General features: G+C 37.6%; 2 protein-coding genes across 5 annotated transcripts in view; one reads left to right on the top strand and one right to left on the bottom strand.

The window, feature by feature from the left end:
* The window catches only part of washc5 (WASH complex subunit 5), a 28291-nt gene extending 25280 nt beyond the window's left edge, over nucleotides 1-3011 (top strand). Inside the window, exons 25-29 of the mRNA XM_053487631.1 lie at nucleotides 153-282; nucleotides 450-546; nucleotides 663-816; nucleotides 1495-1582; nucleotides 2753-3011. Of these exons, the coding sequence (XP_053343606.1) occupies nucleotides 153-282; nucleotides 450-546; nucleotides 663-816; nucleotides 1495-1582; nucleotides 2753-2812 (529 nt within the window). The 3' untranslated portion in view covers nucleotides 2813-3011. The remainder of the gene's footprint in view (nucleotides 1-152; nucleotides 283-449; nucleotides 547-662; nucleotides 817-1494; nucleotides 1583-2752) is intronic.
* A 374-nt stretch (nucleotides 3012-3385) lies between these two features.
* Nucleotides 3386-22152, bottom strand: part of adam22 (ADAM metallopeptidase domain 22) — an 86007-nt gene continuing 67240 nt past the window's right edge. The window contains exons 17-32 of one of the 4 annotated variants that reach the window (XM_053487635.1): nucleotides 21282-21374; nucleotides 21116-21196; nucleotides 20161-20211; nucleotides 20005-20068; nucleotides 19780-19885; nucleotides 19566-19685; nucleotides 19296-19464; nucleotides 18012-18123; nucleotides 15427-15517; nucleotides 13759-13812; nucleotides 13425-13610; nucleotides 11706-11806; nucleotides 11307-11373; nucleotides 9843-9929; nucleotides 7274-7397; nucleotides 3386-5828 (exon numbers count right to left, since the gene is read on the bottom strand). In XM_053487635.1, coding sequence (XP_053343610.1) covers nucleotides 5808-5828; nucleotides 7274-7397; nucleotides 9843-9929; nucleotides 11307-11373; nucleotides 11706-11806; nucleotides 13425-13610; nucleotides 13759-13812; nucleotides 15427-15517; nucleotides 18012-18123; nucleotides 19296-19464; nucleotides 19566-19685; nucleotides 19780-19885; nucleotides 20005-20068; nucleotides 20161-20211; nucleotides 21116-21196; nucleotides 21282-21374 — 1527 coding nt within the window. In that variant the 3' untranslated portion in view covers nucleotides 3386-5807. Of the gene's footprint in view, nucleotides 5829-7273; nucleotides 7398-9842; nucleotides 9930-11302; nucleotides 11374-11705; nucleotides 11807-13424; nucleotides 13611-13758; nucleotides 13813-15426; nucleotides 15518-18011; nucleotides 18124-19295; nucleotides 19465-19565; nucleotides 19686-19779; nucleotides 19886-20004; nucleotides 20069-20160; nucleotides 20212-21115; nucleotides 21197-21281; nucleotides 21375-22152 lie in introns of those variants that run through there. The other 3 variants (XM_053487632.1, XM_053487633.1, XM_053487634.1) reach the window with 3 other exon arrangements.

The following is a 22152-nucleotide window of genomic DNA, read 5'->3' as shown; positions in this document are numbered from 1 at the left end:
GTCTTCTGCCCTTCCTAACTGGCTGGTAGTCTTAACCTTATTGTGGGAGCCCCCTAGTGATGAGGAGGAATGGGAAGCGGCTAAATTAGGGAGGTAAACAAGGGGGGGAAAAAGTGCATCCTTTTCTCACTGTTTTTTTTTTTTTCCCCCAGATCTCTTCTCGCTGATATTGAAGCCCACTACCAGGACCCGAGCCTGCCGTACCCTAAAGAGGACAACACCCTGCTTTATGAGTTCACTGCCTATCTGGAAGCAGCTGGAATACACAACCCTCTGAACAAAGTCAGTCACATTTGTAATATATTGTTTAAAAATATATATTTTAATGAAAGATTAAAGAACAGAAATTTTCAAATTGGGGTTTGTGTATACAGTATACAGCACCTTCAGGTCACATCTGTTCTTCAATCATTTATTAAATCAAAACTGTTTTTTTTTTTTTTTTTCAGATCTACATCACCACCAAGCGCCTGCCGTACTTCCCTACAGTCAACTTCCTCTTCCTCATCGCTCAGCTGCCTAAACTCCAGTACACTAAAAACCAAGGTTCCACCTTTCCAGAGCCTCTGATTCTATCGATTCTATTACACTTTAGATAATGATGTAAATCAGGTCAGAGTTCATCCTCGAGCCTGATTAACCAGTGGTTTATGTGTGTGCAGGAATGACGTGCCGGAGAGCGGCTGATCCAGTAGACTGGGTTCCTCTCGTCCTGGGTTTACTCACGCTGCTGAAACAGTTTCACTCCAGATACACTGAGCAGTTCCTGGCTCTCATTGGCCAGTTTATTCGCTCCATCATGGAGCAGTGCACCAGGTAGTGGGCTCGAATCCCATCAGGAAATGAATCTTTAAAAAATATGGTTTCAGATATGATTAAATGTTGTTATTTACGTACACGATAAATTCAGTGGTTCATATATTCAGTTCCAAATGATTAAGATCATTTTCTAGGTTTAGTGCCAAAGCAGATTCTTAACCTTTTTGCCTCAGGTCAGTTGATCTACAAAAGGGTGTCTAAATAAATGCTTGTCATTTACAGCAATAATTTATTTCATATACAAACTTCAGATTTCCTAAACATGATTTTGCATGTAAGAAGATAATTCATACTGTGCGAAAGTCTTGAGCCACTCCTCATTTCTTTACATTTTGCTTCCTGAGAGCCAGACCTTTTTCTATTTTTAATGTAGTCTCAAGAAATAGCTCTCCAGGCCTCCTGAAGGACTTTTTTGGCTCTTACTTTCAGTCCAGTGTCTGTACCTGACCAGTTTCAGATGAATGTTTTTCCATTTGTTATGCCACACATATGAATCATTTAAGTCACACAGTTGCACAGTACTGTACGGTGCATAGACAGCTGTTTGGGGGAATTTAGCCAAATTGCATTAAAGGAGACCTTATTCTTAAAGATTCTTTAGATTTAATCTTAAAATTTATATATTAGACAAGAAAAAAAGGGACTAATCAAGAGTGTTTATTATTTGATACGCAGTCAAAAGATCCCTGACATGCCGGCTGATGTAGTAGGAGCGCTGATGTTTTTGGAAGACTACGTCCGCTATACAAAGCTATCCAGAAAGGTAATTAATAACAACAACAAAAAACAATTCTGGTTATCAAATCATTTCTTAACATCAGGGCAGAACAGGTATACTGGTCTTAATGCTCAAAATGTGTCTGTAATCATCTCTTCTGGTAAGGAATAAAACATTAGGAGTGTGCTGTTCCAGGAAAACAATCAACAATGCAGTGGTGTGAGTGCAGCCCAACATAAAGCAAATGTACCAGGATGCACTGAAGTTTATTATTTTGATTTAACAGCACATCAAAAAGTTTATATACCGCTGTTATTTATGGTGATAGCTTTAAGTTGTTGTTTTTTTCTAGAGGTTAAATAAAGTAAAAAAAAAAATGCAGCTTGTTACAGAGAAACCATAATGCACAATGTCTTCCAATTCATGGACTTTCCTGTGGTGGAAAACGTGACACTGGACTACCTACATAAATATTAAATAAAAAAGTGTCCTCAGAAAAAAAAAACTTCACCATATCAGCCAAGATATATATATATTTTTAATATGGGCGGCACAGTGGCTTAGCGGTTAGCGCTGTCGCCTTCCCCTTTCAGGGTACGGGTTCGATTCCTGACCAGGTTCAGTTCCCGCTTGGTTTTCCTCTGGGTACTCCGGTTTCCTCCCACAGTCCAAAGACATGCAGATTAGGCTAACTGGCGTTCCCAAATTGCTCATAGTGTGTGACTGAGTGTGTATGTATGTGCACTGCGATGGATTGGCACCTTGTCCAGGGTAGTGCCCATAAGTAGTGCCCTAAGTTTCCCCCCACGACCCTGTATACAGGATAAAGCGGTATAGACGACGAGTGAGTGTTTATTATGGAGCAACTGCCATACGAGTCTTTGTCATGTCACTCTTAATGATCACCTGATGTAAAAAAAAAACAGCTGCCATTTCCAATAGCATACAGTGGTTGTGCATGGGGTCTTCATAACATACAAGGACAGAAACATTTATGAGTTTCTTACCTTTTTCTTCTCGAAGGTGATGTAAAACAAAACTGGACTTGATAAAAATTTGTAATTACCAGTGACTGAAGTTTCTCAACATATACACTGTTAAACACTCATATAACACTCTCTCCTCACATGGTTATATTATGCCAATTTACCACTTATATAATTAGTTTATGATGACTGAGTAATTGTAATAATTGCTTCATTCTGTTCTTTGCAGGTGGTGGAAGCTCATGTCCCAAGTTTCATCTTTGACGAGTTTAGAACAGTGTTGCAATAAGTCCTTTGGTTAACACATTTTGCCAATGAACCACTTGCGTTACCATTTTGCCTAAATGACTAACAATTAGTTAGTTATTAAAAGTGTAATTAATTAACATTTCATCTTATAATGTTTTCCTAATTTTTTGTTCTAATGCAGCTATACTAAGTGTAGAGATGATTGTAATAAGATGTAAATAAATGGGTCCTTGAAAACATTTTTGCTTTTGTATGCACACACACACACACACACACACACGGGCTGTTCAAACCGGGACTCTGATTGTACAGAACATAGTACTGTAAGTAAAAACTCCTTTTATTTCTCTATATAATCCCCTGCTACACAATGCATTTATCCCAGTTTTTCCCTAGTGCTTGGATACCATCAAGGTAGAAGTTTGCACCATTCAAATGGTAATTACCGTGCTTGATGTCTTCTGTAAATGTCAATCGGTTTATACCTTTCACTCTCAAGTCCTGGTTTGACTTGAACGTCCGTACATATACATGTTTTTTTTTCACATTTCCACAAAACAGGTTTTAGTTACAGGCCTACTCATAACTAAATTAATCACACATTAAAGTAATATTGTGTCAATGAAAGGTTTATTTTGTATTAAATATATTACATTACTGAATGATAACTGTAAGAAAAAATATGGGTGCTGATTGTTTGTATTAAGTTTACATACAGCATACTATAAAAGAAAAACAGCCTCGTACAGAACTAGCATCAGGGAATAAAGAAAACAAAAAGAGTTTATGAAACAGACAAACATAAGGCATTTATGACGTCTCCTGAAGCAGGTGCAGACCTCTCAGTAAGGTGTTTCTCATTCTCCAAAAAAACAACCCTGAAACGTGTCCAATTACACGGTTCGCTACGCGTGACATGGCGTGCATAAAGTTAGTGGATCTACATGGTCACTGGAGGGTGACGTGTCAGTGACGGCAGTTATGCTGTAATCGTTGGCTTAAATTACATTCAAGAGTGCGTTTGTTCTCAGGATCCTTAATCGCTATCTGTAATATTCGCAGCGGTAGATGACACGGTGCTATTCAGTCACGGCAGCGGCGTTAAACCAGGACAGCGAGATGCTGAAAATATTGCTTGAGATGTTGTTTTTTTTTTTTTTTCTTCCAGGTGGCTTTGGATTTAGCCTTCATCAACACCATGTAGAGCCATGCACTTGTGTGTGTATAGTGGAGAAAGAAAGAAAAAGTTCAAAATTTGTGCTAATACGTATCAGTATTCACGAAGACCTAGTGTGAGAGTAATGATCGTAAATGCACTTAATTACATGTCAGGGTAGGAAGAAAGAGCTGGAGACATGGTTGTAGGCAGATACAGTGTGAATAAACACACGTAGGATGAGGGAAGGAAAAAAAACAGGCAGGGTTTATGATATATTGTATGACACTATGAGTACAATACTGAGTCGTTTTTTCGTAGGACGCCACATAGCCTCAGCATGGTGAGGGATTGTGCAAAGACAAAACCATCTTCACGAGCTTGCATATGCGTTGGTTGTGAGATACAGTACGAGGGCTCCGGTACTGCAGGTGGCGCCGTTATCTATCTCGGAACGAAACGATGAAGTTGGTATGTACAGCAGGGGCATGACGGCCCGTTAGCTTCGCGTTTTTTTATGGCATCGTGGGATTCCAGCAGATACAGATCTTTTGTTCATGGTTGTAGGTGACTTTTTATTGCAAACTAGTGGAAATTAAACTGCATGGACCTGACTGGACATCCCAAAATGAGACCAATAAGATTAGAATTACACTGTATATGATTTACTGTACATGGTGGTGGTGGATGAGCTATAGTTCATAGTTTGTTAGATTGTTGCATTGATATAAAACTGCTAACGGAAATGATTTAATGTCGCATCCCTTCATGCTTTATTCAAAAACTGTACCGGTTCATAGACGTCGTTCTGTATCTTCGAAAAAAAAATCTACAGCTATTAGATTACCCGTCAGCAAAAAAAAATAAAAAAATAGCATTAAAAGTCAACGCTACCCTCTTCAAAAATTTCTTATTCTTACACACAGCATCAGATATGTTTTAAATCGAACGGATTAAGAAGCCTATTCAAAGATTTAGGAAATACACAGATGAATCAAAACCAAGTCGATATACAGACGATTCAAAGTGAACGCACAAACAAGAAGTGGAGAATGTTTCTTCTAAACCCTACAGAGTGAGCAATTTTTTTTTTAAAAAAGCAATAAAAAAAGGCAAAGCATTAAAAAAAAACAACAAAAAAAGAACAATCACGATTCACTGTCGTCGAGCTATACATATTTACATGTGAGGAAATAAGAGAGCGTGTATGGCAAGGCTGGATGTGTGTCGCTAGCATTAGTGCTGATACACTGTGTGAATAGAGAAGCCCTAAAAAAAATGAAATCTTACCAGCTTACAGAAATGCCCTTCGAGAGACATGCTGTCCCCTGGCCTGCTTGTTAAAATATTAGTTTTTTTGTTGTCGTCATCATCGTCTTTAGCACTACAAGGAGTTGATAAACGTATTCTCATGCATACAGTGGAAAGTTTCAACGTGCTTTCGAAAACAAAAAAACCTTTTGGATGACCTTCTCTCAACATGGCAATCACAAGACATTATTGGTGCTGGATGAGGAGCCAAGAAGGGACAGAGGGGAAGGACAGGCCATTCTTGGGCCCTGAAAAAAGTTGGCAGGACAGGAGAAGAGGGGCAGGATTAGCAGTCTGGTGTCCCCTGCCTTGTTTGGATGGACAACCGAATGCAGCAGTGTCTGACTTTGACCTTTGACCCAAGCCAGTCCCTCTGTCTCATTATGGTCTACTGCAGTGATGAGAGGATGACGGCCGTGCTCTTCATCCCGGCGTGCTCCGGTGGACCCGCTAATCCTGGAGAACTTCAATACTTCGGTTTAAATTCATTAGTTTTTTTTTTTTTCTGATTTGTATAAAAGCGGAGGAATGTGTAGTCCTTACGGAGATTCTGCAGAGTGATCGCTCTTTATATTGACGTCTCCCACAGCTGAAAGACAGAAATGACAAGAGAGAAAAGTTACATGTGAAAATGTGAGGTATATCTTTTGTTCTCACACACAGATTTATGAAGACGAACACGAAAAAGCTACATTCATTTAGGACAACAAAAAGTGTTTCATAAAAAAAAGCAAGGGTTAGCATGGGTAGCTAATGAGCTGCGGTGGCTGAGCTGCGTTATTGTAATATACGGTATTGTAATATACAATTAGAAAAGTTGAAGGCTTCTGTTTGAAGTACGGTATGCGCCAAAATATACAGTACTGAAACTCGCGCATCTAGAACGCACATCTGCGATTGTCAGCTCCAGACGCACGCTGTGTAAAAGAAGTTGTGTTGAGCAGTTGGTTTCCAAATGGGTCTCTTGACGGAGGAAAAAGTATTCATAGTTCATAAGCAGTCTTAAATGGGGACTGAGTTAGAATAAAGGTGGCAGAACAATTCCTTCCCATACGCGTCCCATTCCCCCCATCATACTCCACCTGATGCCCCACAGACCTGTGAAGAACATTAAAGGAGAGTGTGTACAACTGTAAAGATCCGCCAAGTACTGTGCCTGCATTATGCGAATCTTTTGCAGCACGTTTGTTCCAGGAATCCGGGTTGAGAGTCTGCATGAACAATATGAACACTGTCTACAGCAGGGGGTCGCACACACACTTCAAACACTTACATTACGCATACCGTGGTCAATCAACACGCTAATAGTGTGACGAAATATGACAACGAGGTAATAATGCTTGTCTTTTCATTTCAGTAATATATATTTTTGTGCACACTATACCGCTTTATCCTGTATTCAGGGTTGTGGGGACCTGGAGCCTATGCCGGGGGGGGGGTTAGGGGACGAGGCAGGGTACGCGAATCCATCGCAGGGTACACACATGCACTCACTCACACACTACGGGCAATTTGGGAACACCAATTAACCTAACCTACATGTCTTTGGACTGTGGAAGAAAACCGGAGTACCTGGAGGAAATCCACCAAGCACGGGGAGAACATGCAGACTCCATGCATACAGGGAATCGAACCCGGACCCTGGAGGTGCAAGGCGTCAGTGCTAACCACTACGCCACCTAGAAACCTTCGCCTTTAGTTAATTTTTTTTTGTTTTTGTGGGGTATCCATTTTTTGCCTGGTTACAATTAAAATGATGTAACATGTTCACACCTGCACAGCATTGACTGGGGAGACAGTAGCCTTGATCAGAAAATGCTGATAAGACAGTGGGCCAACAGAAGCTTTAATATAACCGAGGTGCTGATAATTTTTTCCTCACCCTCGTACAGTATTTGTATTTAAGAAAATAACTTGTATTTCTTATCCAACCTTTAGAATATCTTTTTAAAAATAAAATTAATTCGATGCCTTGCTTTCATTATATAACACCATCTGACGGTTAAGACCTCGGTCCTAAAGATCGTGTCTCACCCTGGCACTCTGTCTGTTGGCCTTCCTCTCCTCATCTGGGAGCGGCGGCATCGGGTACGGGTACCTTCGGCTTGAAGCGATTGAGCCCGTGGATGAGGTTGGGGACTTGGCAGGAGACAGCGTCCTGCATGAAGAGACACAGCGTTAGAATTCTATTCATTTTCATTATGTCTTGGTCTAGGTCAGAAGCTGGCCCTTTTGAACCATGAGAGAGGTCAGAGGTCAATACAAGTTGATAAAATTAATTAACATAAATAGTGCGTAGACCAGGCGCACGTGTTGTTACTGTAATATATATACTGTAGCATCTGAGGATGTTCCAGAGCCCAGTGCATAAAGTGAAGCAACACAACACAGATTACACAGAATAGGGGTGATGCTCAACGATAATGTTCACAGACAAGGACAAGGACACGACACAAGACAAGCACACAGAACAGTGAGCATGCAGATGAGCTGGAGTGTGTAATTAATAATAATAATAATATTAAAAGGATTTAACCCAGTCTAATGCAGTGTAACTTTAAGCCTAGCTTCGCTCGTCTCACCAATTCACACAATCCACAGTAATTAAGGAAGAAAAAGTTTTGTTTTCAAGTAAACACTAAACTAAATACTTTTCCTCCAAATGGACCGCAAATACATTTTACTGCCGTCACCTTCGTTTTGTGATTTTTTTAAACCCATTGGACCTTTTCTTCATATCTGGAAAAATGAGGATCAAATCATTAGCTAATGATTTGCACTGAATTTCGCTTTTTTAATAACACAATGCACTGCTTCAATAAACCTGTAATGCAGAGATATAAAATATACATTGTGCACTATATATTTTTAGATTGGAGCTGTGTTCCAATAAACGTCCTTTCTGACTCGCCTGCACCAGATGAACTGAGGGACATCCTCATACCCAATTTAGGGCTGGTTTAATATTTTCTAGGCAAAGTTGGCACACTGACATCATCACTAAATGTTACTTTAATTTTGTAATCTCAATGCAAAAGCAACTTTAGTGAGTTTTAGGAAGGACGTACAGTACTGTGCAAAAGTCTTAAAACAACTCCTTATATCTTCATATTAAATTCAATGTAATATGTAGAATAAATTAAAGAAATGGGAGCGAATGTCTTACTGTGGCAGACTAGTGTCAAAAGATAATTTAAAAAAATTAGTTGGTAAAGTGCTCGGCCTGTCATCCGGAGATCGCAGGATCGATTCCCGGGTGATGCTGTAACCTCTCGCAGCTGGAGGTCTAGAGAGAGCTGATTGGCCGAACTCTCTCAGAGGGTTAATCACGGCTCTACAGCTGAACAGGGGCGTCTGTGAGCTCACGCAAGTGGAAGGAGCGGATAGCATTGTCCTCCGAGTGTGTTACGCCGCCCACAACAGTGTGTGAGCGAGCAGTTCGAAAAGATGCATTCGGCTGGCGTCACTTGGTTCAGAGGAAACACGTGATAGTCTTCGGCTCTCCCGACTGACTGCTAGGAGTAGACTTAATGTGGAGCCCCCTAGTGATGGGGAGGAATTGGACACGACTAAATTAGGGAGAAAATCAGGGGAAAATCCTAAAAAAATAATTCTTTGTTCAGCAGTTAGGTCATTACCCCTCCCGTCTGTTCCAACCACACAGCATTCACCATCACTAGTATACTAATCACCGGCCTGATCATCTGTCATCGTCTGCACCTGTTTCTTATTAGTTCATGCCTTAAGTTAGACGTTTGTTTTTTAAGCTAAAGTGATTTATAGGTCACTGTGTGCTTAACAAATCCTTTGAAACTGTTCAAAGACTGGACTGAAGCCTGAAGAACTGTTCCTGAATTTTTACATTAAAAATATAAAAAAGTCTGACTCTTTGGAAGCAAAACTGTCAGAAATGAGGGGGTGGTCAATACTTTTACATAGTACTGTATATACAAAAAGAAGTATATTTGTGTTGAAGTGGGGGGTCACAATGTTCAGTGAACAACAATGTGCTACAACACTAAGACTATAGAGTCCTACACCATCATGCAATAGGAGAAACTGCATTTCAATTATCACACATTAGTGCACTAATATTCATTTCCGGATACAAAATCTATTTTTAAAACAAAACTAGGAACAAAGCAGGAGGATTTTTTTTCTTGGAGTGTTCACTCCTTGTGTTTCCCTTAATTGGGCATGAAATATAAAAAAATGTTTAAAAAAAACCCACAGCTTATCATTTACTAAGCCTTTATCTGATGAATGATCCATATTCAGTATCTGCTATTACAAACAGTTTTGAAGTTATTTGGAGTCATAACAGGTTTGTTGAATGCGCACACACACTCATAATGTTCACGCCATTGAGTTTCATAAGGTCAGCCTCCGAACAAACAGGATTGCATTTCATAATGCTGATCTTTTTTTTATTTCTTTATTTTTATCAAGATAACAATCAGAGGGATGCCCTTAAAGGAACTCCTACAATATGTATAGGTTTAAAACTAAACGTAAAGAATAACTGATTATACATATAAAAAAAAAGAAGAAGAAAAGGGCAAAATGAATACGGGGAGGAATATAAAGCAGTCTGAGGTAATACCTAATATAGGGTCCCTCAGTGTTTTTATTCACATCTTCCACCCATTCAGTTACATAATAGTCTGATTTGGAGCAAGGGGTTAAATACCTGGAGGGAGAAGTGGGGCGAGGAGAGATAGATGATGACCACAGAAAGAGTGAGAGAAAGTGAGAGAGTGGAAGAAGAAAGACAGGTGAGAGGAAAGAGAAGGAAGAAGTAAACGAGTTGGTAAACGACAGTAGAGCAGAGCACAGCACCGACATTGCCTACGGCTCACCAGGATGCAAGTGAGAGAGCCACAGGATGAGGGAAAGAGTGAAAACTTTTGGCCAAGAAGACATAGATAGTGACAAAATGACACTCATCACAATAATTCTCTATTCTCTATAAATAACTCTGCTAGGTCATTCGCTAGAAGAAGAAGGTCAAGGTGCAGTGTTACAATCCTGCGATTAATCTTGTGTGTTGGGTTCGACATGCTCCTGTTCCAAATTCAGTCAAATAAAAAATTATAAAAACAAATGCATATGCCATACATATTGAAATCAGGGCTGAATGCTTTTAGGATTTGGCAACTTAAACAATTATCTCCCTCTTTACTTTCCCTCCATAGCTTTGACTCTGTATTTGGTTTTTAATTCTGCTGGTTGTTTATCTTACATCCTACTGGACTACTGGTGTTCTACAGGTTCTACTGGACCTTGTGGTACATACTGTAACTGGGCTGCTAATGGTTTTTAAGGTGGACTAATAGACTACTAGTGGGATACAGATTCTACTGGACTACTGGTGGTATATAACAGCTACTGGTGGTCTATATGGTGGACTATTGAGGTTTATACCTGGACTACTGGTCATTTATATGGTGGCCTGCTGGTGGTTTACTGTATATGGTGGACGATTGAGGTTTATACAGTACCATGGACTACTGGTAGTTTATATGATGGCCTGCTGCTGGTATATATGGTGGGCAACTGGTGGAATTCAGGACTGGTCTACTGGTCTACTTGTGGTATATAACTGGAATAATGGTCGTATATAATGGGATGGTTGATGGTATATAGCTGGACTACTAGTGGTCTATAGGGTGGAATACTGTTGGTCTACAAATTGTACTGGGATATTGGTGCTATATAACTGGACTACAGGAGGATTATATTACATTCTATTGGACTACTTATGTTCAAAAGATTCTACTGGACTACTGGTGGTCTATATGGTGGCGTACTGGACTAATGGTGGTTTATACCTGATGGTCTATGGTAGACTACCGATGGTTTTTATGGTGGGCAACTGGTGGTCTAAAGATTGTACTGGACCATTGGCTGCATATAACTGCACTACTGCTGGATTATATTAGATTTCACTGGATTACCTGTGGTCTACAGATTCTACAGGACTTCTGGTGGTATAAAACTGGACTACTGGTGGTCTACGTATATGGAGACATACTGGACTACAGGTGGTTTACCACTCATGACTTACTCTGTGGAGTTGGAACGAGGACGGAACTTCTTTCCTTTCAGCTTCTTTCGGTTGCCACTAATATTCCCTAAAAAAAACAACGCAGCATGCATTACACATGAAAGCACTATTGAAAAAATACTGGACAATGTTCCTGAGTAATAGCATGTGTTAGATGTTTGAATTGTGTTCAGCTGCAGCTTTTATTGACCTCATTTCGAGTGAGCTGATGAAAGATTTAGTAAGTCATCAGTCTCATTTTAACTCTGTTCTAATCTTTTTGTTTTTTTTATACTTTTGATTAATTAGAATGCTTCATTATGTGAACCATTATTATTGACTTACACATATACACGCAAACACATGTATAACTCTGTTTTCTGAAACTGTACAGTATACACTAATGTTTTATTTGCATACCTTGCCAAGAGTTGCTCCTGGGCCGTCCGTTTTCACAGATATCAGAAATGTGCTTGGCGTCTGGGATTCTCTCACTCCATGAATGCGACAAGCCGTTGGACCTTTCAGAGTAAAGCAGCAGACCCACAGACAAAAACGACTGTCATAGATTTGATCTGGCAAGTGCATGACAGCTTTACACCTTACATAATTGACATGATCCACTTCCCCACAAGACAAACACATCAGGAGTGGAGTGAAATGACATGAATAGGGATGAATGATATGATGACACAAATGGTGTCAATGACAAAAAAAGGGGCCAAGTTAAAAGATATACTTACTGCAGCACTATTATTCAGGTGATACAACAACCTGCTTATTACACTTACACTGACACAGAGAGAGGACAGAGTCATTGCAGTTTCAGGAGCAAACAGACATCAGGCCCAGTATGAGCAGCACAGAGCCCTTCACTTTATACAGCTTCAATATGGCAGTTTGTACAGTGGCATGCTGCTGAACTTTAATAACTCACCTTAGTGTTATATAAACTACTCAATGTATGTTAGTGTCCACAACTGAAAGTGTACATTGTTGAAACTTATGGATATTTATTATTTTAGAATAATTTGTTAAGTATATTTTATTTTTAACTATTTTTACACAACTATTTTTACACTTTACACTTGGAATTCTTATTCACACATCTTTTCTCCCGATTCCATTACACCATATTTATATTTAGTGTGAATAGTAAAACATGTATGCTTGTAACACAAAACCAAAATTTCTGCTATATTTGTATATTAATAAATAATTCAATTAATATATATTATGTGCATTTTCAATGCGTGGCAGGTAAAGAAAAGGCTATTCCTTATGAATAAAAATAGCAATTTTTGGCAAATGTCTAAGGTGTAAAGGGAATTAAAAGTGGTAATACATAGTTTTAAGGTAAGTAGACAATTATACTGTATAGTTCATCTTAAAAAAAGATATTAAGTTCATCTTAATATAAAGTTCATCTTAATATAAAGAAAAAAAGTTAATCTTCTTTCGGAATTTAATTTAAAAAGTAATCTCTCTCTCTCTCTCTCTCTCTCTCTCTCTCTATGATAACCATCAAAATGAAAACAAACAAAAAAGAACATTTCACGTCACATATAATGAGTAACATTTTAAATTAAATTACACACGCACAAAATTTACAGAGATTTTAACAAATTTTTTGAGATGCACTGAACATTATAAAGGCGTATAAGTTTGGCTTTTTTTAGTGTGGCTCATATAGTGGATTAAAATCATAAAAACTGTTTTGTAGTGGACCTAGACTTTTGGATCCTCTATGTCTTCTGTCTCATCACATAACAATGAACATGTTTCATCATTATGGGCAGTTTTACATCATGATTAAAGATTAAGGCTGATTTGGTTGCACTATATACTATATGCCTACAAAATATGGTATATATTATAAATTATATAAAAATAAGGTTTAATAGGACAGATTGTTGATTGTCTTGTTCAAATATTATCTTTAATCCTCATGTTTAACGTGGCTCATTTTCTAACAACTGCACTACCCAGCCTGTGACTTTTAACATTTAAGGCTGTCCCAAACTAATATAAAACTAAACTATACTACACTGAACCTGTTCATTACAGAAAACTGTGTGCTGCTTAGGACTGAGGCTGATGATAAGGATGGCAAGGATGAAAATGAGCACAGATGCACACCTGAAGCCGAAAAGTGAGATGTTTTGGCTGATGGATGGAATGGAGGTGTAGATCTGCAGGTGAGACAGGTAAGCAGACCTCTTCTTGGAGCTGCTGCCTGAGTTGGAGCTCACACCCTGTGGCACGTCACTATAGAACGAGTCGGCGTCGCCTGGCTTCTTAACGTAATCCCCTGGTGGCATTTGTCTGAAGAATATAAGCTAGGTTTGAATTAATGCTGTTAAATTGATATGAAATGTAGTCTGTATATTATAAGATTTAAAAGAAATACAATGGATATTAACACATACAGTATTTAAAAACAATTTCCCTAATACAAAAAAGTTAAACGAACCGACAAAATCTTCGATGCACTTCGGATTCTGCAAATTGCCGCTGTCTGTAGTTCCTGCATGACCCAAAATATACAATTAAAATTAATCATTCACAATTTTTCATTTTATGGTTACCATAGAATTGCGATAGGATACAAGATAACTTACTGTTACGGCTCGATTTGCACTATTCTGTCCACTGAATGCTTATTCTCATTCACCTATACAGTACGTCGGGATCAACAAAGTCTCTATCTATCTATCTATCTATCTATCTTTTTTTAAATAATATTCATAATTTAATTTAAACTATCAACAATTGCAGAACTTAGCTGTAAATAGTCAAAAATAGTTTTTTTGATGAGGAGATGCTTAGTTAAGATAGATAGAAGTTTCCAGTGTAAGTGATTTGTAGTAATAAATTTGGCTTTAGGACAAAAGAGGTTTATTATTATTATGATTATTATTATTCAGGTAGCTAACTAGCTCAACAATGATTTACAATCTACACTGCTTATACTAGCTAGATGATTAAGATAGTCAAACCAGATGATTTACCAGTGACTTACCAGATGATTTACCAGAAATGATCACTATATAATATAATAATATTAAACTATTATATGGCGGCACAGTGATTTAGTGGTGATCACTGTCTCCTTGCACCTTGAGGGTCAGGGTTCAATTCCTGCCTTGGGTTCTGTTTGCATGGAGTTTCCAGATTTTTCCTTGCTTGGTGGGTTTACTCCGGGTACTCCGGTTTCTTACCACAGTCCAAAGACATGCACATTAGACTAATTGGTCATGCATGTGAATGTTGACCGGAGGTCCTACTACGGCTTTAATATGGAAATAAATACAATAGATCCCATTAGCTGTCATGGTCCCTAGTTGGATTACAGAGGTGCATAGATGGATAGATGCTGGGTAAGAGTGAATAAACATCCCCAAAGTGTATTGAAATTATAAAAAAAATAATAATAATAATAATTGTTCTTAAATTTTTTAAACATTTTTTATCCCCTTTTGCTATTATGTGACTTATGTCAAATGAACCTTTGGGTAAAATTGGTATTGCAACACACAAACAACTTTTTTAAATATTTACTTTAGAAAAACATACTTGAGTAAAAGTAACATGCTACAGTACAGTATTAATACTTTTTTTATTCGGTTATACTGTATCCATAATAATAATATAAAATTAGCATTTTGCTCTATGTTAGGAAAGCTAGTGTTGTTAATATTAGCCACTAATAAATGCTAGTGCCGGAAATGCTAATACAGCTCATAGCAAGAAGCCTGAGGTATTTATGTTTTTTTTTTTTTTTGTTTTTTGTTTTTGTCATTAAATTACTGTAACATTAAAAAGGGTCTTTAACTAGAGTTTGGATAACAGATATAAGCTCTTAATGATGTATTATAAACCTAAATTAGCATGTTAGCTTGTGAGAAGCTACGACAGGTGTATTTTTAAAGCTACCAAATCCCATGTATTGACCGTAAGACTCACATAATCACTCATCGAACTGAGAGATTTACATAAAGTTTAATACTAAAGAAGGGGTGTTTAGAAAAAGAAGCAATTAAAGAGAGTGCGGTTTAGAAGAAGAGGGGACAGAAAATGTTAATAATTAGCATAAATCTAGTTTATAGATTAATATATATTCCTTTTAACATTTACTTACTTGTAGCCCCAGGCAGATATAGCCAATATAAGAGCCAGGACAAGAATAGATCCTGCAATTGCACCGATGATGATATTGGTACTGATAATGCCTGTGAGAAGAAAAAAAAGACATGCCATGTTTACTGCTGCAATGAACACTCACATGCACACACACACACACACACACGAGACATTGTTCTGTTTTGTTAAACTGGACTTTCACGAACCAAACAATGTCTCACAGTAAGAATATTTTACATTTTCCAGGGAGCACAGAACTCGAATTCAATTATTCCCACACATAAACGGTGGACAAGATTACAAACCAAGGATGCTTTATGGCTTTTAAAAATATTCAGTATAGTTCTGTGGTAACACACTGTACTGATAGGGACTAGAAAACTAGAAAATCTAGCATTTTTGTTCACCCTAGACCAGTGTTTCTCAGCCCTAGTCCTGGAGGACCAGCATCCCTGCATACGTTAGTGTTTCCATGCTAGAAAAGGCTGTTAATTAGTTGATTTGTTAAATCAGGTGCTCTGGGAGCTGAGAAAGCATTAAAATGTGCAACGCAGTGGTCCTCCAGGAGTAGGGTTGAGAACCTCTGCCCTAGACACTTATAGCAAAAACATGATTACAGTTTAAAAGTCAATAACATTCTAAACGTAAAATAAGCAGAAAAAAATGAACATTTTCTATATTTAGGTCACTGATTATGCGTTTCACTGCATAGCAGACTGTGTATGGTTGTGTACTGTATGTGACCAAGTATTTTTATTTATTTATTTATTTTTACTTTTGAAGGAATACAAAACATAAGGGATAAACTAGGGAAACAGCACACTTCAGAACACATGGGCGAGCACGCACACACACATACACACACACAAACAGTCGCACCAAACAAATCAAGTTTGAATAGAGTAAAAATTTACAACAATAAACAAAAAGAAACCAGGTGAAAGATAGGGTTGAATAAAGAAGAAAATGAGGAAAGACCGACAACACCCAACAAAGAACAACCTCAAATCTGACCTCACTGAAACTCCAGCAAAAGACATGAGCCGGGGGACAAAGAATGAGTGTGTGAAAATGAAAGCTACAAAACAGAAACAAAGAGAAAAAAGGAAAAAAAAAACATTTCATCTTTAACTGGTGAGTGCCATGAATATGTCAAAGGAAATCAATGAAATAAAACCATAAAGACAAAATAATGCACTAAATGCACACATTAAAGCACAAATAGATAGATTATTTATTCTTAGCATTGAAGTGATACACAGGTAAAAGTGCAGGGTTTAGTCCAAAGTTCTGTTTGGGTTGTCCTTAAAATACCTCTTATATTTGCACCCAGTGGTGGGCAAAGAACACAAATCTTGCACTTGAGTAAAAACAGAGACACCCTAGGTAGAATAGTACTGAAATAAAATAAATAGAAGTCCTGCGTTTACATTTCTACATTAAAGTACAAAAGTACTAACCTCAAGATTTATTTAAGTAAAAGTATAAAAAGGATAAAAAGTACTGAGTTTGTATTAGCTTACTATAACTTTTAAGGCATAGTAAAACACCTGCTATATGACTGAGCATTTCAAAGAGGGAAGACAAATCATGAAATTATGTATAACAGCCAGCAATTCTGTTCATGTAACACAATGAGATGCACAAATGTAGTAAAGTATAAAGTACAGTTATTGTATTGTAGGATGCAGTCAAGTAAAAGTAAAATGTAGCCGCTACTAAAACTACTCAGGTAAAGTACAGATACATAAAAAACGTACTTAAATACAGTAACATGTAAATGTCAGCTTTGCTTGTACTACAGCACTACTGAACAATTCATTCTGATTGGTCAGATGTTCTTGATTAATTATCTGATTAATCTTATTCTCTGATTAATCCGATCAGCTATCACACTAGTCCTTGAAGCATAGTTTATACTGACTTAGTCCTTCAAATAAGTGTTTGTTACAACTCGCAAAGTTGTAACAAACAAACGACGCTCCACATATAGAAATTATAAAATCATTTAAAATCCGGGATTTTAAGAGGTTTACAGTGTGGAGATATTATTTAGCATTTTTTTTAGGATCAGTCTTCTGTAATGCTGACAGATTTAACACGTATAAGTAAAGGTTTTTATCTAATTAACTTAAAAAAAAAATAAAAAAGCAAGGCAGGTAAGATTTATAGATTCTGTAACATTATTGGAATTATCTTGCTTTTTGGATGTTATGATACTATAGGAAAAGAATCAACTTTGAGGTGAGACCGATAATTTTGCAATGTATTGTGCTGCATTACACGCCCGTTACTGAGTATTGTTCTTGTAACAACATGCCATTTACTCTTTTTATTCCTTACATGAAGATCTTATTTGGAGTACAATGTAAGACATTTACTGTATATTATTTTATTAAAGTCTAGGTTAATTGAAAATATTAAATGTATTCTAAAATCAATTCAGATTAACTAAAAGACTTTGTATTTATATATTGTGCCCACCTCTTCTCACTGCTGCAAGTAAAATTAATACATTTTAATGCGTTTAATGTAACTTATTTGTTCCTAGTGAACTGAGCTGATATAGGCAATAAAATTCACCTGATGATGTAACTGTAGGTCCAACCACCAGGTAGCTGAGTGGTGATGAGGAGTTACAGTCTTCACCTGCCCAGCCCAGATGACACACACACTTCAACTCGTTGCTGCATACCTGCAAAATGCAACACACATGCTGGATTATAATGAATTCTTGTAACGTGCAAGTGTTATGCCGAAAGATTGTCAAGGATCTGATTCTCCACTCTGTAAATATTTCTAGGCAACTTGGCCCAGTCTTCTTTAAAATGTATGTACCAGTCAAACGTTTTACTTTGAGTCTTATCGCAGTCCTGTTTTTGAGGTCATCTGGTAAATATCGTTTTTACACCTTCATTCATAGAAAAATTCCATTTCAAGTTCTGGTTTGATTTAAATGTCTCTTGTGGTAACATGCTTATTCTAATATGGTAATATTCCTATAATACTTTAATAATAAAACTTACATTAAAAATGCATTTATAATATATAATTATTCATATGGTGGCAGAGAAGTCACCACATACCAGCCAGAAATTAGTCGGCGTCACCCGTTTCAATGAATCAGTCCGGAAGTATGATGAAAATGTCTGAAGCTGTCCTGATGGTCACTAATCTTAATTTTGGAAAATCCTCAACAAAACTGAGTTTACAGTCCAGTATAGTGGAAAACAGCTCTGAGACAAAATGGTGTCAAGGATTCCCCTCGTGATTTAAAGTCGCAGAGACAACTGTGTTACATTTCAATTCAATTCAATTCAATTTTATTTGTATAGCGCTTTTAGCAATTTTCATTGCCGCAAAGCAGCTTTACATAGTCAAAAGAATTATTTCACAGTGAGATTCATTTCCTTAGGCGCGATTATGGTTTTGGGCCCCATAAAGGCAGTGAAAGGAAAGGGGACAGATTTAGTCAAGTGGCTTGGTATGCTTTACTTTATATACTTGTGTCAAAGTCATAAAGGTTTTACTGTGTCGGACTTAAGAACATATCGGACTTACAAATGTGCTCCCAGAGTGAAACTTGTTTATAAGTCAGGGACTACCTGTATATCAGTGAGAAAGTTTTGGGTACTTTAAGGACAAATTTGTGAGACCGGTTTCACTCATTTTCAGTTCGGATTGGGATTTATTCTGACTTTCGCAAGTCCTCATCCACTCCAAAGCTTGCATTTGATTCCATTTATTTCACTTCATCCTCTTATACAACAGGCCTCACTTGGTGCTTCTATTTAAATCTCCTGCTATCGCCTGTAAGTGAATAACATAAACTTGATGTTCCATAAGTGTCGTTTGAAACACACATACCCCGTGTCCAGAGCAGATGACCTTGTCGGTGGTCCCAGGGCAGGTGCTGAAATTGAAATCCTGAACCGGGAGGCATTTGTGGTTGAAGCAGATCCGGTCAGTGCCACATGCCGTGCCGTCTTCCACATACCCTAGGTCAGTGTCTCCATCAATCATCACATGTCCTCCACTAGGACAGACAGACAGACACACACACACATGAGTAAAGTGCAACTCATTAGTACAGTGTTTGATATACAGCTAGTACAGTGTGTGTGTTTGTGTGTTTACCTGCAGTCTAGTGAAGCACTATGCTGGGCCACAGAAAACGACGTCAGGCCTCCTTGCAGCTCTCCCAATCTGGGTGCGGGTGAGATGTTTGAGCAGAGCAGGTATCCACACTGCACATCTCTAAAACATACACATACACAATCCTCATCACATCTGTTTTACAAGGACACACACATATATCCATAGCAGGTCCCTCTTACACATTCACACTTACTGCTTTTTACACTGGACCCATGTGTCCTTGTCCCTCCCACAGTTGCCCTTCTCAGTTCCCTCGATGTTTAGCTTCTCGTAACAGAACTTATCTGCGGACGTCGCTTCTGTAAGGACATTACGCTGTAATTGCAATTAACACTGACACAAAGGATCTTTTTTTCCGAAACGTGATCCTCAGAATTAATGAAAGTTGATATTATTAACTGATCATTGTAGCACTTACTCTCTCCCCAGATGTACTTGCACTGCCTGTCTTTAGTTTTGCATCGTCCATTAAAGCACCGTCCCTGAGACAAACGCATCACAGAAAACACAGCAGGGTTAATTATCTTCTCATCGATTTAGTGCAAGCATAAATAAATATTCTTGATATAATCACCTGATCTTTTTCACAAGTGTAGCCGTCCATTTTGTGGACATTTGGAGGACACTGCGGAAAACAGAAGACAAAAGTAAAAGGTTAGCACAAGAAATGAACTCTTGAAGCATAATTCTGATCGGCTGATAAGTTTAAATTACTTTTTATAACTTTCTCATGTATTCTTGCATAAAATTAAAACGTACAGGGCACTGCACTGCATATTTTACGCAAGTAGAGCAGGAAAGAGAGTACTTCCCCATATATTATTCCATGTATGGGAACCTACAGGGCACTGCATTGCATATTTTACTTTGACAGACCAACTATAAGAGAACTTCATCATGTTTCTTTGCATGTACAGGAACCTACAGGGCACTGTATTACCTATGTTTTACTGCAAGAGCACATTACAGGGGACCATATAATGTTTTCTAGCATGAACAGGAACCCTATAGTGCACTGCATAGCATATCTTACACTGGAAAGGCACCTTAGAGGACATGTTACCTCATGTTTCCCTGCATGTATGGGAGCATACGGCTGGTTTTTATTGTGCAGAGGCACAATACAAAATCCATTTATCATAGGAACACCATACTGGCAATTTTAATGTGTTTAATTCTACTAATTGTCCATCAGGGTCTAAAACTAATAATAATTAAATTAAAAAGAAGGAAGTTGGACTCCAGTTTCTTGGCAACAAGCTGTACTTATTCTGTCCTATTTATTTTAAGACAAAGCAAAAAATGACTATTTGTAATACATTTCACAACCTTACTATTAACTATAAGCAACATGAAGTATTATCAATTTGGCAAGTGCTGATAAGAAAAAAGTCTTTAAAAAAAGGGAAAAAATGTTTTCGTAAAATAATGTTTATATTAATTTGCAGCCAGCATTATGGGGAAAAAATGGCAGCAATTAAAAAAAAAATATGACAACCAGTTCAGAGAATGCATAAGAGCGCCCTCACCTGGCTAGAGTTTCCAGTGCAGTTTTCTGGTATGTCACAGTCATTGACAGCCTCTCTGCAGATCACACCCGTGAACTCCATCTACAGATACAACACAAACATCATCTATTCCCATGTCCCTGTTCTACATCCAGTACAGATGTTCAAGACTACACACAGATCATACCTGACAGTTATTGCAACAGAGCCCATTACTGCATTTAGAGCCCTGAGTCAGGGCGCACTTCTTACAGCAGTTCTCTCCTTCTCTCGCACACTCCTACAGAGACAGAGAGAGAGACAGAGAAAGAGAGAAAGAGAGAAATAAATAAACCTTTTCAGAGTTTGAAGAGGTTCTGAAGACTTCATTTATCAATCTTTTGATAACATCATGTCCAAATGTTTGCGTAAGTCTAACTTTTTAATAAAACTTTATAAAAAGTTTTAAAAACACTGATTTAATTCATACATGCAGATGTATGCAGATGTTTAAATAGTTCACCTTTGCAGCTTAAGACATTACATTACACATTACATTAAGATTATTACTACTATTTGCACTGTTGTCACTTTGCCACATAAAACTGCACATCAGGCTTGCAATGCATTTTACTTATTAGTATTAGTATTTATGGCTTTTAAAGAAAATTACTATTTCTTGTGACTTATTTGCTTTATATATAGTCTTTTTATAAATCATGTAGCTTTTTGTTCTAGGCATTGCACTAGCAACTTTTGGTCAGCTCATACATTGCAATCACATCTACAAATCTGTCTTTGTTTTATACTGTCTGTACATTGTTGCTTGAAATCTGGAATACCTTCGGAATCAAGAAAGTAATAAAGATTAGTCACCTATCTTATTTAGTGCTGACTCTAATACAGTTTTAAACTGTATCAAATGAAGACTTGTATACACTACCTTTTATACAAAAGCATTCTAAATCAAATTTGTCTTACCTATTTCATATTTAATATTTATTTAAATAATGCTTTTAACATGAAAGAACTGGGTTTTCCAAAATCAATATCTAAAATTGCACTAACACATTATGTTT

This window comes from Clarias gariepinus, chromosome 26 (genome assembly GCF_024256425.1).
Source record: "Clarias gariepinus isolate MV-2021 ecotype Netherlands chromosome 26, CGAR_prim_01v2, whole genome shotgun sequence".
NCBI classification, from domain to species: Eukaryota; Metazoa; Chordata; class Actinopteri; order Siluriformes; family Clariidae; genus Clarias; species Clarias gariepinus.
Note: the sequence above shows the minus strand (reverse complement) of the source record. Positions and strands in the feature narration are given on the sequence as shown.